At 39.7% G+C, this 21,709-nt stretch overlaps 2 protein-coding genes across 5 annotated transcripts; both read left to right on the plus strand.

The window, feature by feature from the left end:
* Positions 1-528: 528 nt before the first annotated feature.
* sfi1 (SFI1 centrin binding protein) lies at positions 529-11,295 on the plus strand. Of its 2 annotated transcripts, none has more exons than XM_032513938.1 (31): positions 529-943; positions 1,023-1,094; positions 1,232-1,342; positions 1,423-1,517; positions 1,620-1,737; positions 1,829-1,931; positions 2,064-2,220; positions 2,358-2,519; positions 2,653-2,723; positions 2,810-2,902; positions 2,997-3,094; positions 3,252-3,318; positions 3,474-3,604; positions 3,715-3,796; positions 3,882-4,060; positions 4,149-4,224; positions 4,338-4,433; positions 4,510-4,586; positions 4,699-4,801; positions 4,887-4,983; positions 5,588-5,748; positions 5,841-5,915; positions 7,410-7,484; positions 7,586-7,762; positions 7,841-8,043; positions 8,125-8,196; positions 8,353-8,620; positions 8,764-8,803; positions 8,938-9,070; positions 9,260-9,359; positions 10,232-11,295. In XM_032513938.1, exons 1-31 carry the CDS (start codon positions 780-782, stop codon positions 10,403-10,405), a joined length of 3,630 nt encoding a protein of 1,209 aa, XP_032369829.1. In that variant the 5' UTR covers positions 529-779; the 3' UTR covers positions 10,406-11,295. The 2 variants fall into 2 exon arrangements, with proteins under 2 accessions (XP_032369829.1, XP_032369828.1); XM_032513937.1 differs by having other exon boundaries at positions 530-943; positions 8,707-8,803.
* Positions 10,759-21,623, plus strand: sxph (saxiphilin). Of its 3 annotated transcripts, XR_004331717.1 has the most exons (18): positions 10,759-11,004; positions 11,371-11,534; positions 12,431-12,530; positions 12,637-12,813; positions 12,943-13,105; positions 13,234-13,298; positions 13,896-14,053; positions 14,181-14,367; positions 14,450-14,598; positions 14,699-14,789; positions 15,615-15,662; positions 15,759-15,941; positions 17,858-18,005; positions 18,409-18,491; positions 18,640-18,824; positions 20,218-20,404; positions 20,510-20,651; positions 20,866-21,623. XR_004331717.1 is itself a non-coding variant. In XM_032513944.1 (17 exons), the coding sequence occupies exons 1-17, from the start codon at positions 10,950-10,952 to the stop codon at positions 20,551-20,553; spliced, it is 2,187 nt and encodes a 728-aa protein (XP_032369835.1). In that variant the 5' UTR covers positions 10,759-10,949; the 3' UTR covers positions 20,554-21,623. The 3 variants fall into 3 exon arrangements, 2 of the variants coding, with proteins under 2 accessions (XP_032369835.1, XP_032369836.1); XM_032513944.1 differs by having other exon boundaries at positions 20,510-21,623; XM_032513945.1 differs by lacking the exons at positions 20,510-20,651; positions 20,866-21,623 and having other exon boundaries at positions 18,640-18,834; positions 20,218-20,350.
* The last annotated feature ends 86 nt before the right edge of the window (positions 21,624-21,709 follow it).

Genomic DNA, 21,709 nt, shown 5'->3' on the forward strand with positions numbered 1-21,709 from the left:
TAACTAGTAAGCTATTTGTGTGGAACTAGATAAACTTTGGAAAAAATCTAAATTGCTTTGTAGAGGTAAAATTTACGATAAATTTATAATATTTAAGCGGCATTATTTGGGGCAGCTACTCATTGTCTTGGGGTTTGCCCGATTTGTTTCTCAGTCATCTACCATCTGCCGGTGCTTCTTTGTGAAACCGTAAGACCCGCCCTCACGGGCTGTCCAGACTAACATTGCGCGTAGCCACTACTCTGGAAGGACCCCGGATGTGTTCCTACCGCACCAAATACAATTAAAATCAAAGTTTTGTGTGGCTAGAAGATAAGGTTGTATAACAATCACTTCAGTTCCAGTCTGATGATTTTTTAAACGTTGTGAAAACGACAGGAAGACACTGTAATGCCCGAACTCAGGAGTGGTGTGGTGTGTGTTGTGTGTGTGTGTGTGTGAAGTGGTGTGTTGTTGTGTGTGTGGTTGTGTTGTGGTGTGTGGGTGTGTGTGTGGTGTGTGTGTGTGTGTTGAGGGGGGGGGGTGTATACACACGCAGAGCATCTGCGCAGCCTGTTGCCGTTGCCGTTGACAACTGGAACAGACCCTGGTGTCACACCAGCGTTCACGTGACAAGGAAAAACAAACGGGCAACACTTAGCTAGCTAGCTAGTTACGCAAACATTTTCTTCAAAACTATGGCTATATACTTAAAACTGTGGTAAAACTTTCGGTCTTTGTTTCTTTTTATAATATGTGATGGTGTGGTTCTACCGTTCCGTACATTAGTTAATATTATAATGCAAAGTAACGCCAGAACGCCAGATGCAGTAAGACCTCGACCAAGCTGTGTCAGTTCTGGCGGTGAAAGAAAACAAGTCCGCAAAGTTCATACCAGAAAGGTTCCTTACAGAGTTGGATACAGCTGGAACAAAGGTGGAAGACTCAAGGAGCTACGAATAAGGTGCAGATACACTTAATTTACTGCATTGCCACTTTAATCGATCATGTATAACTTAGACTAACTTTTTTAAACACTGCAGGCATTTGGCAAGGAAGTTCCTGAAGATATGGATGCTGAACACCTTTGGCCGAATTCGTCCTTCTAAAGCCAAGTAACATGTTACACTCATTCGGCAAACGGGAGTTGTAGAAATAAGAAATCATTTTATCTTTAACGCTAGGATCACATTTTGTTTGCGCTTTCAATTGTCCTGAGCTCCCTAATCTAGGGCAGTGTTACACATTGCAGGTCCCATTACAACAGCGTGCTTTTGAGACGGGCCTTTGAAGAATGGAGAGATGAGTGGTGGATGTCCAGGAAGGAATGGAGTCTTACATTGCGGGCAGAGTGTCACTACAGGTACACAATACTGTCCTGTACCTCAGTCAGCTGGTCACAGATAGTGGTTATGTCTTGTAATGATGTATTTTGTGTTGCAGGTATTATCTGTATAACTTGGCTTTCCACAGCTGGCGAACATTTCTGTCATTGCAGAGGGAAAAGAAGAGCAAAGTCCAAAACGCTCAATCATTTGGTATGATTCTGGCACATACAATGAGAGTTTATCGTAGACTGTCTACAACTGTATATATATATATATATATATATATAATTTCATTATCATTTCCTTATCTAGCTAACAGGCAACGGATGCGTCTGGTTTGGGAACGATGGGAGGTTTTCACAGAAATGAGGCAAATGAAGAACAGAATGCTTGAATCTGCTCTTGAACTGAAGAGACTTGCTACCTTGCAGTAAGATTATTGTATTTACAAATCAGACCTACACTTAAAATGCTTAATGGATTATTGGTTTAATGCTGTTGTGTTTTGTTCACCTGTGCAGTTCAGTGTGGAGCTTGTGGCAAACTCGGCTGCAGCAGCATCAAGTCCTTCACACTTTAGAGGATCAAGCCATAAAACAGATAGCGCTATCTTTACAGAGAAGGGTAAAGGGATAATAATCCAACGCACTCATGACTCATATTCTGTCAACATAATGTGTAATGAATGCTGATCTCCTTCCTTTGTGTTTGGTGTGGGGATGTTTAAAAGTCTATTTTTTTGTTTTTTTGGCCAAGACTTGGCTTCATTGGACAGAAACGCACAGAGTTGTTTGTTGCCAGAAGGAGAAAGAATCCAAAGCTTCACTTCATTTCATCCTCAGACTAAAAAGAAAAAAATTACATCTGTGGAAAAGTTATGTGTCTTATCTCCAAACCAAGAAAAAGTCACAAGGTCATTATAAATAACCTGTTTTTCTTCATTTAATATAAACCAACATTAAAAGATACATGTCATGTTGTCATTTTTAAGCTTGCAAAATTGCCGCTAGCCAAATTTATTTTCTTATTTCGTTTTTTTTTTTTTTTAAGCTGTGGCTCAGCGTACCTACGTACGCCGTCTGGTGATGATGTGTTGGAGGAAATGGAGCAGTGCGTTGCATCGTAAACAGAGCGAGGAGGAGCGTTTGCAAGCTGCAGGGCACTTGGCCATAAAGAGCACCCAGCGCAGAGCACTTGAGCGTTGGAGAACTTGTATCCTAATCCAAACATGAAATAAACACACCTTAATTTTTTAACCAACTACAGCATCATTTGTAGTAAACTGAGGGATAGTAAGGGCTTATAATTATCAGTACAGTAGTTTGATTCTTGAGCTTGTCAGTAGATGTGACGGTGTGCAGAGAAGAGGCGGAAAGAAACAGGATTGCAAGTCAACATCATCATCATCATCTACTGGTAAGATAAAGAGTAAATTAAGCAACTTCGTGAAAGTAGAGAGTGCAGCCATTTCATGTCTTGATCACTGTGTGTTCTTGTTGCAGCATGCTGGACTGATGGGACTTTCTCTTAATGTCACTGGGAACAAAACGCACCGACTGAACAACAACATGGCTGTCCAGCATTATCATCAAACTGTAATTGATGAGTGCTCTATTATCCTGATATCACAGAGTCAATTGCATATATTAAATAACGTTTCTAAACATTTAATGCCTGTGTTTTTCTTAGATGGCATGTAAGTATTGGAAGCTGTGGCAGGACCGTCTGGAAGAAGCTGAAGACAAGAGTTTTCAACCCCTAACAGAAATGGCACTGACTAACCACAGGTGCGTTTTTTTTTACACATTTGCCCTAGAGAGAGAAAATATATTTATTGATTTATTATTTTGGCATCAAAGCTACAAACATGTTACATATTTCATATAAAGTTGTTCCTGTTTGCCTTATTTGTATATAAATGTGGACTTGTTGTTCTCTTTACAGATCATTCCTGTTGAGCAGCTGTTTTCACCAATGGAGAGAGAAACTTGCTGAACAGAGACACATGCAGGTATGCTTAAGATGCTATCCAAGAACAATACTTACAGAGCAGAGATAAGTACACATTATATAAAGTTATACATTTATTCAAAATGTAGGTAAACATATGAGGAAAACCTGTCTAGTATAGTTTAATTGCAAACTCAAAAACATGTTTTACTGCAGAAAATGGAGCATCGTGCAGACATTTGGTTTGCTGAACGCATGTTGCCTCGTTGTTTCGACTCGTGGATTGAGTTCACTCTGAAGAGAAGACTCCACAAACAGAGAAGACACAAGGCAGAAGTCTATAACCAGTTAGTTACCAACCCCCAGATTTGTACTTCTGTTATGATTAATTTCCAGACCAAGCAGAGTTGACCTGTCTGTTGCCTTCACATGATTTGTTTGACCACTGTGTTATCAGGCAGCGTCAGTACACTTTGGTGTTTTACACCTGGTGGGGACAATCAGAGAAACACAAGGAGCAGATGCTTTCTGAGCGAATGGTATGTTAGCTATAAATGGAAACAAACTACTGCATGTTTAGTGCAGTTGTGTATCAGATACTGACAGATAACTCACTGTTGTCAGGCAATTCTACACGAGGAGCGCTGCCACTTGAAGAATGCCTGGACTCGTTGGAGACAACGGACAGAGCAGCAGATTGAAGAAGAGGAAAAACAGAAGGCTTCAGACCGTCTGTACCTGCACAGAGTGCTTCACAAGACGATGACACAGTGGAAGGACAACAGCACAGAGATACGAGACCGGTGAAGCAAACTAAGTGCTGCAGAAGTGTTTGAGTAGTATGGTGCTCATCTGTTGGCTAACCTTTGTACGCATTCGTTTGCCTGTCAGGAGAAACCGAGAGCTGCAGGCTTGTCATCAGGGTGACCTGCGCTGCATGAGATGGTCTGTGGACAAATGGAAAAAGGTAACTCTGTAGTATTTACAGCAAACACATGTTCAGATTATACTTGATATGCATCTGTTCTTTTGGCTCAACGTGCGTGTGTGTGTTTTAATAGCTCTTGTGTGTTTGGTCAGTTTGTTCAGAGCCAGAGAGTGAAAACAAGCAGACTGAAGCAGATGCAGCATTACCATGAAGTTAATCTCCTCAAACGCACATTTGTGGCCTGGAAGGTACATCTGCATAATTTCTGAAGGTTGGTGTAATCTAGATGAATCTCATTCACTCAGTCACCTGCTGCATTCACAGGCACACCATCTACAGATGTGTCAGATCTATGGTCATGCAGAGGAACTTTATGGGCAAAAAAACCAGAACCTTCTCAGGTATTGAACAAAAAGTCTTATTCTCTTTTGAGATCTGGCATCTGTTCCCATTTTCTCCTTTTGAATGATTTATGTTAGTTTTATTGCCTCTGTCTCAATATTATCTCTACAGGACGGTTCTGTGTGTTTGGAGGGAGAACGCTGTGCTGCACGCAGAGAACAGGCTCACAGAGCAGCGAGCACAGAGTCACTTTCTGCATGTCCTTCAACTTAAGGTTATTAAACAGTACAGTGCCCTCATATGCAAAACATCATAGTTATTCCTTTGCTTACCGCTGTTTCTGTGCAAATTCTGTCTAGGTGTTTCTTGCTTGGAGAAAAGCAACAGCATGTGCAGTGTCAAAACGCCACCAGCAGTGGGAAGCAGTCAACAAGGCTCAGAGGTCCATAAATCAAGGTACAACATAACTCCTTACAGTGGCCACATGCAGTACAGTATATTTAAAAACAATTTTATTATTTATTTTCTGTTGGCAGCAAGTTGTTCTGTGAATGTCACTTCCCTTCCCTGAATATCACTTTAGTATTTTGGTAGTAATGTACATTCCTTACACCTACTGCAGGAAGCGTTAGTTGTTGTGGTTTGATTACCTCTCAGTCTTACTGCTGACAGCTGATTGGCCAACTTAAAAAAGTTAAAACTATGCAACACAACACCGGCTATAATGAAGACAGACCCTCACACAAAGAAAACCCAAGTAATACACACCCAAGAAAACAGATTGTTACAAGTTTGACAGTTTAAGTTTTGTAAAATTGTAAACATTTTACATGTAAAATATCTTGATTTTTCTTTAAACAAAAAAAAATCCTTTCCACACTGTTTTCTTATGTCACAGACAAATACCACCCATCGTCATCTACTTTGTTGCATCACTGTTTTCATAGTATTTCACCTCTGATTTGACAAGTATTAAGTAACTTTTGTGTCAGAATACTGTTAAGATTAGGCACATGTACCTGAATTGTTCATACTTTTTAGCTTGATGTTTCCTGTTTAGCGCGGCTGCTGCGGTCTTTTAGACAATGGAGGAAGCAGACCAGGAATGCCCGGAGAGAGAGAGTATGCATGGAAAAAGCCAGGCAGTGCCACGACTCCAAACTCCTTTCGAAAGCAGTGAAAGCCTGGAATCAGCATCACAATCAATATCAGAAAAATAAGGTTGTCACTTCATTACCTTTTTAACTGTTTTTTACTGTAACAATACTGTTGACTTCTCGACACAAGTTTTTAAAAATGTGATTATTTCTTAGGTAATGAAACGACAGGGAATCCTTCTGATGAGATTAAAGATGTACCAGACATACTTTGAACAGTGGAAAATGAAGGTTTGTTGATATTTACTTTAGCCTCCTAACACTCTGCATTTACACACAAAGATCACTGTAGTTGTCATTTAGAGTAATAATAAGCTAGTAAAACCAGATGTATAATGTCTTCTGTGGCTCCGTTTATTTGTATTTCAGTACACATATCATTTGCATAAGCTTTGTGTGTTCATTTTAATCATAAGAGAATATGAAGCAGAGATGATCAGAATGTAAATATACAAAGAGAGAAAGCAAATCATCCTGAAGGAACTTCAGAGAGTCTTTGTACAATAGGGGTTTGAGGGGGGATTTCTGTTATCATATTTTGATTACATGAAAAGATGTGTCTCATACACTAGCGCCCGGAAATTAATACCAATGTTTAAAGTTGCTTCGAGACTAAATACAAAAAGGCCCATTATAAAAAAAGCTCGCCTGGAAGGGGGAGTGAAACCTCCCCGTTTCCTGTGTGATGATGGTAAATTTTACCATAACTCTTAACAAAGAAATGTTTGTGTAAAAGTCTAATTGGAAGCTACAGCTGGTGGGAAAGGATTAGAGTAAAATAATAATATTATAAAAATAAGATGAACTTGGGTTATTACAAAGTTTCATGGTGTAATAGCACCTCCACATGGGTAAAACTATAATAGCACATGATCCTGTTTTTATTTTTTTTTATTTTATTTTTTATTCATAGAGGAAGAAGAGATACTATATGGATCCCCAGGGGGAAAATTACATTTCAACACTCTGTTGATATATTACATATTACACACATGCACTAACAAGATCCATGCATTGAGAGATGTTAGAGTAGAAGAAGGCGCCCTGAGCAGTGCGGGGGTATGTTGCCTTGCTCAAGGCAATCCTCCCAAGTCAAGTCCCTGCGGACTGAGCAACAGCTGCCCCCGAGTCAAATCAAATCAAAGGCTCTCAGTGACGTCCAGTGATCTCAACTGACTAGGATGGGTGGAGCATGAAAGGTTTTAAAAAAAAAAAAAAAAAAAAAAAATGATGCCAGAGGAAAATGTTTGCATTTTAAATCCGAAGCCATTGCATTATCAGATTTGTAGTATGCTTATCGGCAAATTCGAAGATTAAAAACACTGTGTGGTTTGTCTGTGTCTCAGTGTTAGCTTACTACAAATCCTTTAAGCGGTTGATTATTTATCAAACTCATCATAGAGACTAAAAGTCAGAATATCTTTACCGCTGCTGTTTAAAAAACAACAAAAACAAAAACATATTTTTTTAATTGTCTCACATGTCCCCTGACTTATGGAATTATGATTTGGAAATAAAATTGCTTGTGTACCCCTTTTAAAATGTATAGCTCAGCCAAAAGTAGAGAGGGAGAAAAGGAGAGAAGGAGAGAATTGAGTTATTTGTATGATGTTCTTTCTTGTTCAGCTATCTATATGGTACAAGGTCAGACAGTCAGACCCATGCATATTGTTTGATTTTGTGCAGTTAAACTGGCCATAACTTTGCTTTCTTTTCTGTGAACAGCTGCAGCGCAGACGGAGAGAAGCTAAGCAGACGGAGCGAGCGCTCTGGCACTGGTCCCTCACTCTTCAGGCCAAGGTTAACACCTGCCTGCACATTCTTTGATTCAAAATTGAGCATTGAATTGTGAAAAACACACGCTCACACGGTCTTTATGTTGTTTTGTGAACCTGCTGCAGGTGTTGTACGGATGGAGACTGTGCGTCACAGAGCAACGCAGAAAACAAGAGCAGGCTGTCAGAGCTGCACATGTCTACAGAGACCAGCTGCTGAGGGACGGTGTGGCGCGCATCCTCACGTACGCTGCTCACATGAACGATCTCACAACAAGCCTAACACAACACAGCCAAGAGCAGGTGGGTGTTAATTAATTTAGTGTCACTACAGACATTAAATTTGAGTATCATTTCATCAAGTCTGCCTGTGTACTGCAGAGGTCACGACATCTCCAGAGAGTGGTGAAGCGTTGTGCGATGCGGTGGATGCAGCGGGCGCTGTGTAAACCACAAAGAGAGCAAGAGGTCAAAGAGCAACTGAAAAAGAGCGTGACCTTCTGTTTGACTACACCTGGATTGAAAAGTGTTTCTCCATTTGACTCAGAGGAGCAGGAAGCTCAAGATGGAGGGCTTAGCAAGCTGTGAGTCTGAGCCTCTCACGGGCTGTAAATCTTTGTTCCATACTAGGACTCAGTCTTACAGAGTTTTACATTTTTTTGCAGATCGCTCAGCCGTACCCCTCGACGTCAGCCACGACGCTGCGAGGAACTGTTTGAGTCCCCACTAAAAATAAAGTAGTTTTTTTCTACATTGTCGATATGCATTGTTTTTTTAAATTCTAGACTTGGATTTTAAAATTAGAAATCAGCTTACATTGAAACATAATGTTAGAAAATGTCTCACTTGGCATAAGGCACTGACTAAAGCTCTTCATCTTTCTTTTTTTCTAGCACTCAAAAGCAGACTGTCGTCACCAGTGCTGAAGCAGCTCCAAAACCCTCGCAGCTTAGTTGTCCTTCACTGGGAGGCCATTGTACGGCATCATCCTGCCTCCATCCTGCTAAAGTCCCTGTTACCTCCACATGTCAGAGCATCAACACACTGAATGTGTCACCCTCTGAAGCGTACATGTCCTCTATGGACTGTTCTCAGGAAACCCAAACCCAAGACATTCTTTTACCCCCCTCTGCTTTTATGACCAGTGGGACTGAAGATACGGTAATAATCACTTGTTTGACTTTCAAAGCTAAATTAAGTAACTTGAAATAGGTTATGACGTCTGCTTTTCTTTTTTTTTTTGCAAGTTGGGGAAGACTAACAGCTCAGGTTTTGAAGATGCTTCATGTGTGCCTCTTCACCAGTTTGGCTCCCCCTTTAAACAACACTCATCATTTTATTCAGGTACAATACCTGGACTTTTTTCCCCAGTATGTATTTTTGTATTCACTTTAAAATAAGACGATTGTCTAGCTTGGATTAAGCAAAACATTACATATGCCAAGATGTTAATAACTTTTTTGTTGTGCTTCTTCAAGACGTACGTCTGAGGTCATCAAGTGGAGAAACTGTAGAAGAAGCAGTGACGGATCCAACTTCAACTCTGACCAGAGACATGCTCAGCATTCAGATGGACATGATGTCATACCAACAGGACAGGAAGCAGCTCCGGTACAAAATCTGTGACAGTTTTCTTATTGTTCTCACGTTGTTGAACACAGTTGTGATTAATTGTGTGTGTGTGTGTGTGTGTGTGTGTGTGTGTGTGGTGTGTGTGTGTGTGTGTGTGTGTGTGTGTGTGTGTGTGTGTGTGTGTGTGTGTGTGTGTGTGTGTGTGTGTGTGTGTGTGTGTGAACTAAGGGCATGGCACAAACTAAAAGAGGTGTTACAAAGTTGGCTGCAGACAAGTGGAAGGGATGAACAAAAGGAAAAAAATGACGTTTGTCAAGAGTTGAAGGAGGTAAGAAAATAAGATTTTTCTAAAACTGCTTTATATCAAACAGGAAACGACACTTACACATGTTGCAAACAGTATGACTGCACGAGGGCAGAATTCTCAGCACTTGCATGGTACTTAAATAAGTAGTTTACACTTTAAGGGGCTTTCTCACCGCTGTGCCTCCAGCTATCTCAATGAGGGTAGGTGCCGGAGGGCAAGCGTTTTCAATTATGGTGGTTTGTTTGAGTATGAAGCGGTTGCCGCCCATGTGATTGCACACAGATTTTACTCTGCCGCGTAGTTCACTGTGGTGAACTTTAGTCTGTAACTGCTTGGCTTTGGCCAGCGGCTTTTAAAAACACTTGCTTTTTGAGGAATGCTCTTGCAGGGAGGCGGTTGTCAAAGCAGCTTAAGAGATGATGGATTGATGATTGATGATTGATGTTTGATTGTTTCTTAAAGATACATTCCTCATTTAATTGTTGCACCACAAATCTCTAAATGTGATTGCTAAGTGTGTCTTCGTTTGTTCAAATATATTTCAATTATTGTGCTGATTTAGATCGTGTGAGCATGATTTTTTCACATCTTTATGCAAAGTTTTTAACCTGTTTTAACTACAACCAATTGGTACTAACAACTAAAACAAGAAATGAGAAAAATGAATGTTGTATCCACACACTTTGACCAGAATGAGAAAAAGAAATGCTGATCATGAGAAGTTATTTAAAAGTGACTTCCCAAATTGCTTACACTGAGGGCTTAAATTCTGCATGCATTCTTTTGAGGTCTTGTTTATACTTTAAATTATTGTTTGTAAGAAAAGTCAGCAATCAGAGGTCACATTAGGCAAAGCGGTATGAAATCACAGTCAATGTTCTTGATGTTGACAGTTGGAGGAGCGCATCAACAAACTGTCCACTGAACTGGCAAAACGGAAACCGACGATGCTGCTACATGCAGAGAGGATCCAGCATTTACAGACTGCCCTCCAGGCTCCAGGGGTTGTTGTTCTCCATCGGAAAACAGAAAAGATGGAAACAGTTAGCTCTGTGTTTACAACATGACAGGGAATAGTGCCTCACATACAAAAGTAATTACAACTGCTCATTGTTAAAATAACACAAAGATTGACACGAGTATTGACTGAGAAAACTGTTCACCAGCCACCATATTTTAGTTTGAACATGTATACCTCTACTGTACTCAGCTTTTAAGAAAAAGAAATCTAAATGTCCACATATTTCAATTTATTCCTGTTGAATATCATGTAAATTGTCTAAAAACATTAAAGCCTAGTTCCCACAGCAGCTTTCACTGCCTCATCTACCCTTAAAATCTGCAGAAATGCAAGATAGGGGTCGTCCTTGTGACAGATGCTGCTAAATATTTTCCATATGTGGGCAAAAAGTCACTTAACCGTCTTCAGAGGAGCTGCCCTTGCGCAATAAGCTTTCTATTTATCCGGTAGTACCAGTGCCTCTTATACTTTGGGAAATCCATGCAGCAGTTTCAGGGATTTCAGACTTACAGAAAGTATGTCTGTCTATTGAGCTCTGCAGACTATATAACAACAGGTTTGTCCAGATCTTTGATCTACGACAGCACAGGATGCAAGGACTTTATGGCGTTTTACTCTTTTTCATCTTTGTCTGCTGCATCAGGGGTGAGTTATGTTACTGCACTAGTTATTTACTTTCATCAAGTTATTTTATGCTCATACTCATTGTGTTGTTGAACATTTAAAGTCTTTCTATTCTTTTGTAGATGTTTACTTTTGGTTGTTGCTGGCAAGATTGTTGTCCTTTTCCTAGAGCTTTTTGTGGACATTATTAAAACTGATTTAATTAATTATAAATGTTGTCAATTTTCACAGTTTAACAAAATGCAAAGTTCATTTTAGATTGTATTAATGAATGTGCAAATACATTCATTAAATACCTGCATCTTCCTAAAATATGCATGAAGCTGACAAATAACTAATTCTGTACAAAATGTATATTCATCTCCTGAACTATTGTTTACATGTTAGCTAAGAAGACACGCTGGTGCACAGTGTCAGATCCTGAACAGAGGAAGTGTGCAGAACTAGCTAAAGCTCTGGTGGCAGTGCTGCCGCCAGCTGATGTGGCTGCTTTTGCCAGACTCTCGTGCATACGAGCGTCCAGTACGACTGATTGCATCGATAGAATCAGGGTGAGCCATCCTTCACCTTAAATGCAATGTCTTCATTTCTTTTGCCCTGGTTGCAATCAAGCAAAGAAAGTGTGCAAACGACAAAGAAGTCAATGAAGTTTTGTGTTAAGTATGTTGTATATGTTCATCACAGTTTAAAATCATACATTAAACCATTTTTTCATATTTTTGTGTTTATTTTTTTTTTACAAATACACAAAGATTTCTTCTTAACAAATTCTCATAGATTATTCAAAATTAAAAATCTTAGTTGGAAAAGAGAATAGACATAAAGAAAAGATATTGATGTTGAAAACGTTTTTAATCCGATACCATTTTCAGTGGTTTTGAGATGATTAAACCCAGAGAAATGTGTCATATAAAGTATTACAGATGACTTTTCTGGGACATCTGGTCAGAGGGTTTGTAAAGCTTTCTGCAACAATAACTAAGGCCAAACAGTTAATTCTTGTTTAGACCTCGACTGATACTGGATTTTTATCCAGTATCCATATTGATATTTGAGGTTTCTTTATTTATTTTTTTATCGAATAACAATAAATTGACCGTTATAGATTTTTCCACATAAACCTTTTTGATCAGTGTCCTTTGTATTAAAGAATTGTGACCAGGTATGTTCTGAACATGATATTGTTAAGTTGAAAAAAACTTGATGGACAGGACCATGTAATGGAGACTGCTTCTAAATAACCTTTGGTTGCCTTAGCTTTGGTGTCTTTGCACTGCAATTTCTTGTTTCTTATTAATCCCATAAATGCCAAAACCCAGCAGATTTATTTGTTTAACGCTGTTCTTTATGATAACCTGTTTAAAGTGCCAGAGGTAAGTAGATATATAGTAAGGTATTTGAGCTTCCACTTTTACTAATAAGACTCACTGTTAGTTCTTTGTTTCAGGCAAATCGTGCTGATGTAGTAACGTTAGATGCAGGAGAAGTTTATTCGGCCGTGAAGCAGTTTGGCCTTGTTGCCATCGCCAAGGAGATATACAGTGACGGTAGGTGTAGGCTACTTCAGATTTCGGAGACACTTCAGCATGCATCTTCAGCATGAGTGCCTTGAGTCAGTAAACCTGTCTATCTGTTTGACACTGAGTCCTGCAGGAGGCTGTATTCTTTCTGTGGCTGTGGTGAGAAACCTCAGTTTGGACATACGATCCCTGCGGGGCCAAAGAAGCTGTCACAGCGGGGTCCGATGGACGGCTGGATGGAGTCTTCCACTCGGCTTCTTATTGTCCCGCAACTACCTGAGCTGGTCCAAAGAACAGCCACTCAGTCAGGGTGATGAGATTATTATCAGCTGTCTGTGAAAACAGTGCAGTGTGGAAGTTTCTTCTTTCTGATTTCTATTTTAGCATTTCTGCTCCTCTAGTTCATGGTTCCCTAACTTGTTTTTCTCCTCTCGAGCAGAAGTCAGTACCTTTTTCAGTGCCAGCTGTGTTCCCGGGGCTGTTGCCATGGCATCACCTCTGTGTGCTTTGTGCCAAGGCCAGAAGTCCTATATTCGCCAGAAGAATTACCACTGCGAAACGTCCCACAGTGAACCCTTCTACAACAGCCAAGGGGCCCTCAGGTTAGGCTCAACAAAGAATCAACAAAGCTCTCAAACCTGTGAATTACATTTGCTATATTTCAAGCATGTAGACAGTCAAGACAACATAAAAATGACTTTCTTCTATTGCCTCTTTTGCTCTGTCACAGATGTCTCAGGAGTGGGACAGGAGATGTTGCATTTGTGGACCATTTAGCTCTTGAAAGTATTGAAGGTAAGCTATCTTCTAATAGGTTTCTATAGTATCTTATTTATTTATTCTGTCTTTTAGCCAAATGACCATGTTATTGCAATGTCCCCAGTTTGTGTCCAGAAAATATATTTGTTGCAAATCGACCCTCATATCGTTCTCTTTTTATTTTCTGGAGAAAAAAAAAACATCTTAAGGCTGATCTTAAGTATAATAATTGTCACAATATCCAATAAACCACCAGCTATGATGAGCTGATTACACAGTTTATCACCAACCTGAGTCAGTTGGAACACCTGAACGCTACCTGCTGCAGTAGTTTGCACCGAGCAGAGAAAAGGAAAAGCTGAAAGGAGTCGATGAATAATTTTGACCAATTTCTGCCACTCTTAGTAGTACAAGTGCAAAAGAGTTCAAACCTAAACATTGACAATTTCAGGATCACAATGTCTTGTATGAAAAAGAATTACAATATCTGCTTTTTTATTATTCATATTAAATAACATTCAGTTTAAAATCAGTTTAGTAAAACATATTTGGAACATAACAGGTGGTTATTAACATCCTGTTGGCTGGATTGTAACATCAGCTTTCTTTTTTTTATTCTTTTTGTTTTTTCAGATAGTGATAGAGATGAGTTCAGGTTACTGTGCACAGATGGCACACAAGCTCCTCTCAGCCACTACAGAAACTGTAATCTGGGACGTGGTCCAGGAGGCAGCGTGGTCACCAGATTTAACTTTCGCAAGATTGCTCACAAATTTCTCATGATGGTGCAGGTACGTTTCTCTTGTTCAATTGTTTTCCCACTTTTGCCCACAAATATCACATAATTTGTTTCCATGCTACATGTCCATAGTACCAGAGTACAAGACTCTTAAGGGATTCATTTCTATTGTAATTTAGATGCTGTTTGGCCAACAAGGAAGAAAGAGGCAGCGCTTCCATCTCTTCAACTCATCTTCTTTTGGAGAAAACGACCTTCTCTTCAAAGATGTGACAGATAAACTAGCTTTTCTGCCAGATAATATGGATGTCAGTCAGGTGCTGGGGCTCGATTATGTGGCACTCCTCAAAGGTCTCGGACATGAAGGTGCTTACCCACATTGTTCATTTTTATATTTGAAACAGACTGGCTGGGATTTTATGACCTCACCAAACCTGTATGTGTTCAGGAAGTTCACTGGAGGACAGTGTTGTGCGTTGGTGCTGTATTAGCCAGGCAGAGCAGAAGAAATGTGAGCAGTGGGCTCTAAGTATAAAGTCAGACCCACTGGTGTGTGTCAGAGCCGTCTCATTGCGCGACTGTATCGAGAAAATTAAGGTAAGTAGTATGAATCACAGGCTTTGGGGATATTAAGGTTTTATCACACTTGAAAAACAACTTAATTGAAGTTGCAAACATCTGTGTACTCTCTCTACAGAGGGACGAGGTGGATGCCGTCTCGCTGGATGCAACTCACTCTTTCATCGCAGGAAAATGTGGCCTTGTCCCCGTGGTTACAGAATATTATGGTATTATTTACATTCATAAAATATATTCACTCACAGCGAAGCTACTCTAAAAGTTGGTGCCTTTTCTACTGTATATTATTGACTAATGGTCTTATTTTTTTCTGAAACAATTTGAAGTTTAATCTATTATGAGATTGACAGAAGTTTCAAAAGGCATTTATGAAGCAAAAATTCCAACTCAGATGAATATCTTTAAGTGTTGGACTGTTGGTTGGACAAAACATGCAATTTGAAGACGTTACCAAGGGCTCTGGGAAAATGTGATGGCCGTCGTTTATTTTAATTTAACTTTGTTCCTACTATTTTGTTACTTTTTGTATTTTCTTTCATTTGAATTTGTACAAATAATAAAAATAACAATAAGGCAATGTTCAAATAACAGCCATTGTAACAATTTGGAGAAGCCTTGACTGCCCATGATGATAAAAGATATGGTAATAAATTATAACTCCAGTGCATAGAAATGAAAAGAAAAGAACAACAGGTTGATAATAAAAAATAAAAATCTTACAATAAACAAATGATTGATGTAAATATACAAGCTCCAACTTCCCTATATTTTCTCTTACTTGTACTGTTGCAGTGTTGTGGAGAATCATCATTAAGATATTGTAATTGAGGTAAATCTGATCATCAATCAAAGGTATTTCAGGCCTTTCCGCCTGCAGCATTTAAATTCCAAAAAAAGGCATATGATACTGCAATTAAGTGCAATATTCTCCCGAGTAGAACAAATTATAGGTACATTATCATTACATTAGCTGCAGTCATAGTCTTTATTTATTTAAGAAAAACTGTTTCCATTATGTTCTCTTGGACTCTCAGGAGGAAAATGTGTTCCGGCTGAGGGATCAACCCACTTAGAGACAGACGGTACGACAGCACAGTAAATGAACAGCGTGCAATATTATAGGTAGCTGATATGATTGTTGTCTTTACATTAAAATATGCTGCCGTCTCCCTCCTCAGTGTTGCCCTCAGTGGTGGGTGTGGCCATGGCAAAGCGCTCCAACAAAAACATATTCATTGGGAACCTCGGAGGCCGGCGCTCTTGTCATGGCCACATGTACAGTCCGGCAGGCTGGCTGCTGCCATACAGACACACGTTAAGTCTGGAGCATAACAGCAGCTCCCCCTGTGATCCAAACCAAGGTACTGTATCGAATCGTTCATGTGGAGCTGCATAAAAAAACTTTGTTGAACCAGATTTCAGCTTGATATGGCCGTCCATGTACAGTGGTGTGAAAAAGTGTTTGCCCCCTTCCTCATTTCCTGTTCCTTTGCATGTTTGTCACACTTAAGTGTTTCGGAACATCAAACCAATTCAAACAATAGTCAAGGACAACACAAGTAAACACAAAATGCAATTTGTAAATGAAGGTGTTTATTATTAAAAGGTGAAAAAAAATCCAAACCATCATGGACCTGTGTGAAAAAGTGATTGCCCCCTAAACCTAATAACTGGTTGGGCCACCCTTAGCAGCAACAACTGCAACCAAGCGTTTGCGATAACGTGCAATGAGGCTTTTACAGCGTCCTGGAGGAATTTTGGCCCACTCATCTTTGCAGAATTGTCCGAATTCAGTTACATTAGAGGGTTTTCGAGCATGAATGGCCTTTTTAAGGTCATACCACAACATCTCAATAGGATTCAGGTTAGGACTTTGGCTAGGCCACTCCAAAGTCTTCATTTTGTTTTTCTTCAGCCATTCGGTGGTGGACTTGCTGGTGTGTTTAGGATCATTGTCCTGCTGCAGAACCCAAGTTCGTTTCAGCTTGAGTACACAAACAGATGGTCGGACATTCTCCTTCAGGATCTCTTGGTAGACAGCAGAATTCATAGTTCCTTTTATCACGGCAAGTCTTCCAGTTCCTGAAGCAGCAAAACAGCCCCAGACCATCACACTACCACCACCATATTTTACTGTTGGTATAATGTTCTTTTTATAAAATGCAGTGTTCCTTCTACGCCAGATATACTTGGACAGACACCTTCCAAAGAGTTCCACTTTTGTCTCATCGGTCCACAGAATGTTGTCCCAAAAGTTTGGGGATCATCAAGATGTGTTTGGAGAAATTGAGACGAGCTTTGATGTTCTTTTGCTCAGCAGTGGTTTTCTCCTTGGAACTCTGCCATGCAGGCCATTTTTGCCCAGTCTTTTCCTGATGGTGGAGGCATGAACGCTGACCTTAACTGAGGCAAGTGAGGCCTGCAGTTCTTTGGACGTTGTTGTGGGGTCTTTTGTGACCTCTTGGATGAGTCGTCGCTGCGCTCTTGGGGTAATTTTGGGCGGCCGGCCACTCCTGGGAAGGTTCACCACTGTTCCATGTCTTCGCCATTTGTGGATAATGGCTCTCACTGTGGTTCTCTGGATTCCCAAAGCTTTGGAAATGGCTTTATAACCCTTTCCAGACTGATAGATCTCAATTACTTTCTTTCTCAATTGTTCCTGAATTTCTTTGGGTCTCGGCATGATGTGTAGCTTTTAAGGATCTTCTGGTGGACCTTACTGTGTCAAGCAGCTCCTATTTAAGTGATGCCTTGATTGTGAACAGGTGTGGCAATAATCAGGCCTGGGTGTGGCTAGAGAAATTGAACTCAGGTGTGGACAACCACAGTTATAGTATGTTTAAACAAGGGGGGCAATCACTTTTTTACACAGGGCCATGATGGTTTGGATTTTTTTTCACCTTTAATAATAAACACCTTCATTTACAAATTGCATTTTGTGTTTACTTGTGTTGTCCTTGAATATTGTTTAAATTAGTTTGATGTTCCAAAACACTTAAGTGTGACAAACATCCAAAGGAACAGGAAATGAGGAAGGGGGCAAACACTTTTTCACACCACTGTAATATCTCTTCTCTGTAAGCTGTGACCGCTTGACCTTTACACTAGTGATGGCCAAATGAAGCTTTGTGAGCCAGTGTCTTTATTTACACCGGTTCACAAAGCTTCATTTGGCCATCACTACTTTACACTTTCCGCTGTTGGCATTTTAAACTTATTATTGCACGAAGCCTCACACACAGTGTAGCTGCAGTTATCCCACTTTGTGTTTCCTCAGTGTACAACGACGTGTTTTGGAAAGGTTGCCTACCTGGGTCTCAGGGGAATCTGTGTAAAGTGTGTCTGGGAGGCACAGGGGAGGCTGCCACCAAACGCTGCGCTGACAACCACAATGAACGTTACTATGGCAACATGGGCGCATTAAGGTACGCACAGTGGCTTAATTACCTGAACCAGAGCTTTCTGTTCATCTGTGATTGCTGGTGTGGAGCATTTAAAAGCACATTTTCTAACTTGTCTTTTGTATTATACAGCCATTACGATAGTTTTTCAGATTTGCCGCCACCCCTATACAATTGATGTCAATTGAATTAAGTTTATGGTGCTCTGGTAGAAAGTAGTTCTAATTTATTTGTTTTTAATCTGCCTCCACCTCTATTGTATTTGAGTGGTGGCTAAATGTTTAGAGACCAATATCTTAAACCTTGGGCAAACAAAATCAGAACCACTTGTGTAGGTGGATGCTACTATGGCTAAGTGAAAAATATGTTTATTTTTAATGTAATTTGTCTGAACTGAACCTTTTAATATTTTACTCATTATTCATAGGTGTCTGGTCGGAGATCCCAGTGGTAAAAGCTACGGTGACGTGGCCTTCCTCGAGCAACACAACCTTTTTGACAACATCCTCAGTGAGATTATTCAAGATAAAGTTTGACACACACACACACACACACACACACACACACACACACCACACACACACACACACACACACTGATGCTAAATATATTGTTTGTTTATTATGTTACATTATACTTTTGTCATGTTGTACTTCAGGTTTGAGTTCCACCGGGTGGGCAGAGGGGTGGACGTCAGCAGACTATGAGCTGCTGTGCAGTGATGGTCGTCGGGCCCCGTTGTCGGAGTGGGAGAGCTGTAACCTTGGAGCAATCCCACCGAACATCATCATGACACGGCCGGTGCTCACTGCACGAGTGTATGACTTCCTCATGAAGTCACAGGTCAGCTTATGTGAAAAGATTGTTTTTTAAATAATTGCTAGTGTTTTAAATCAGTTTTCCTTGTACACACTGTGTAGAACTCTGCTGCCTCTTGAAGTTGTCAAGAATAGCGTATATTTCAATTACGCTCGCTCTGTGGCTTAGCAGCACCTCCACTACTTACAGTTAACCCTGCTTGGGACAGATGATATAAAAGTCTTAATGGTGCCTTTCTCTGGTTCACCTCATAAAAAAGTTAACAGTCCTTACCATGTCATTTAGGACAGGGTTATTTCATGTCACAGTTTGATGCTTTACATCGAGAAATATAATATCAGAAAAGACACATTTCTTAGATGTGTAAGTTGTCTAAAAACAAGCAGCCTCATAAGATCCTTTCCTGAGTAAAATCTAAAGTCTTAAATGAGCACAATTCTGATTAAAATCAGGAATAATCTGATCTGATCTGACCAGACATTTGATACCAGTATTTGGTTTTACTGTAGTATTATATGGGCAGTGAAGTATTCAGATATTTTACTTAAAGACATACTATGCAGGAGTTGTCCCTTACTGTTTGTAAACACAACTTTTAAAGTTGGCTCCGCCTCCCCTCAGCTCAACAACGTGTTATTATGGATCCCATGTGACTTCTAGCCCTAAGAAACAGCTAGATTGGTTGGGGTTAGGCATTGACCTTGAGTGGTTAAAGTTAGAATAGCCAATTGGTCAGGGGATAGGACCTAAAGAAATTGAGTTACATTGCCTTGCGTAAGCATGGATGCCTTGCCAATAGTAGTGTGTGATTTCTATTTAAGGGCGGGTCTTGCCTAGAAGTTGCATGGTTTCCATAGTAACGCCTTCACAACACAAGAAGCACAGGTCCCGTGACCGCTGCCAGAACACTGTCCAGCGTGCTACCTGCAGCATTCCATGCCAAAGTGAAAGCCAACCCCGGCTTTGCTCTCGTTATGGAACAAGCTTTGTCAACTTGGTATTTTGCCTCACCATATTTGTGTTTTTTCAGCACGGTGTCCGCCATTTTTGTAGCTTCCTCTAGGATGCGTCCTTGCGCTTGCATGGGGGCTACACACCCAGTGCCCAAAGGCTGGTGCCTAGAAATTTACTGTACACAGTAAAATAAGAAGATACAGGCAGGTTCTCTGCAGATATAAACACCGCCACACACTTCTAGTGGGTCATAAGTAATGATTGAGAGGGATTATTTTTGTATTCTATACATTGGGTTTTTTTTAGGAAAATACAGCATAATATCCCTTTAAGTCAAAGTAGTAATACCACACTGTAGAAATATTTTTTTACAGTAAAAGTTCTGCATTAAAAATGTAAAGTACATAAGTAAGGTTCTTTTAAAGTATCAAAAATAAAAGTACTTTTTGTCTGGCCTTTATAGGAAACTTTGGCAGCCAACCCAAACGCAGAATTCAAGCTCTTTGAGTCTCAGCAATATGGAGAAAGTGATCTGCTGTTCAAAGACGCAACTCAGTGTTTTGTCCACACAAGCCACATGGACTACCGCTCCATCCTTGGAGAGGAATTTTACAGTCAGGCAGAAACTGCCTTCAACTGCACACGCTCTGGTATGACTGTAATCAAATACACTTGCTTTAATGTCCAACACATAATCAAACTAACCCTCACACTTGTTAATAATGCTAATGTTTACATTATTTTCCTTGCAACAGATATCTTGGAGTTTTGTAATCAGGACGTGTGCAGCATATTCTAATGGACGCACAGAGGGAAACATTACCTTTCTCTGTGCTACTCTGTGCAGTGGTTCAACACTTCATCCACTAACTTGTTTCATCCATATCTGATGACTGAAAATCATCACTGGTGTCATCCTGTTAACAGCTGAGATTAAAGTAAAATAAACTCTGCTACCTGACTATACAGCTATCCTTTACTATTAACTAACTATACTATAATAAACATGTTAAAGGATAGAGAAAAGCCTTCAGCAACTTCCAATTGCCATTAACTTAAAATGTTATGTTGCGTATAATCTTCAGCTAGTATTTTTTTAAATACCTAACATATTACTTTTGTATTTTTAGACCTTAAAAATAATTCTGTCATTAGCACAGCAAAGTGCAAACACAAAGCCTCACACAAAGAAGTTGAGTTGAGTTGATAGTCAGCATTGACACAAAAGAGATGAATACATTTGTAAATATATGGATCTAATATCCATGTGTAGGATACAAAAATGTAACCATTTGTTACATTTTTACATGCACCAAATATATCCCTGTATTTGTTATTACATATTAAAGTGAGTTTAAGACTGGGAACCATTAGATATGTGGGGATGCCATTTTAAAGCAATGCTTATTATTATCGTTCATCAGTCTTACAGCAGCTCTGAAATTAATGGCCTCAGCCCTGGAGGATATACATGTCTACACATATTTTATTAAGAACTTTGAGATTGAAGCTCACAGAAAGTGATACAGCTGAATACAGCTAGGACTAATACATTATACTTGGTTTGTTTTTGTAACACAATGTATGTTTTGCATCGATATGTAATGTAAGGTGTGTAATGCAGATAAGTAGGTGCAAAGTTTTTCAATCATCTTTTTTCTATATTACCTGTGTCTGTGTAAAGTAATAACTTTAAGAAATAATTTAAAGATATCAAATCATTGTGGGAACAATTTATCCTCAAGAATCAAGGATTTCTATCTCAAATCATAAAATGGTATGTAAATACCAATACAAAATTGATCACAAAACAGGGATTTTATGATTTTAGTGTCTGCACAGTAATGGAAATAAAAACATTCATGGATGATAAAAAGATATGTGTTAATTTCTTCAGAAAATAGCAAATAAAACTGAACACCATAATCCTTGACTACAACTCCCAGACTACATGG

This window comes from Etheostoma spectabile, chromosome 4 (assembly GCF_008692095.1).
Source record: "Etheostoma spectabile isolate EspeVRDwgs_2016 chromosome 4, UIUC_Espe_1.0, whole genome shotgun sequence".
Taxonomy (NCBI): domain Eukaryota; kingdom Metazoa; phylum Chordata; class Actinopteri; order Perciformes; family Percidae; genus Etheostoma; species Etheostoma spectabile.

What these genes read in the sequence shown, in the direction of transcription:
- sxph (XM_032513944.1), top strand. Translation starts at nt 10,950, where the DNA reads ATGCAAGGACTTTATGGCGTTTTACTCTTTTTCATCTTTGTCTGCTGC. An exon ending in ATTGCATCGATAGAATCAGG is followed by an intron (nt 11,535 to 12,430) that starts GTGAGCCATCCT and finishes TCTTTGTTTCAG; the next exon opens with GCAAATCGTGCTGATGTAGT. An exon ending in CAAGGAGATATACAGTGACG is followed by an intron (nt 12,531 to 12,636) that starts GTAGGTGTAGGC and finishes TGAGTCCTGCAG; the next exon opens with GAGGCTGTATTCTTTCTGTG.
- sfi1 (XM_032513937.1), top strand. Translation starts at nt 780, where the DNA reads ATGCAAAGTAACGCCAGAACGCCAGATGCAGTAAGACCTCGACCAAGC. An exon ending in CCAAAACGCTCAATCATTTG is followed by an intron (nt 1,518 to 1,619) that starts GTATGATTCTGG and finishes TTCCTTATCTAG; the next exon opens with CTAACAGGCAACGGATGCGT. An exon ending in CTGAACAGAGACACATGCAG is followed by an intron (nt 3,319 to 3,473) that starts GTATGCTTAAGA and finishes GTTTTACTGCAG; the next exon opens with AAAATGGAGCATCGTGCAGA.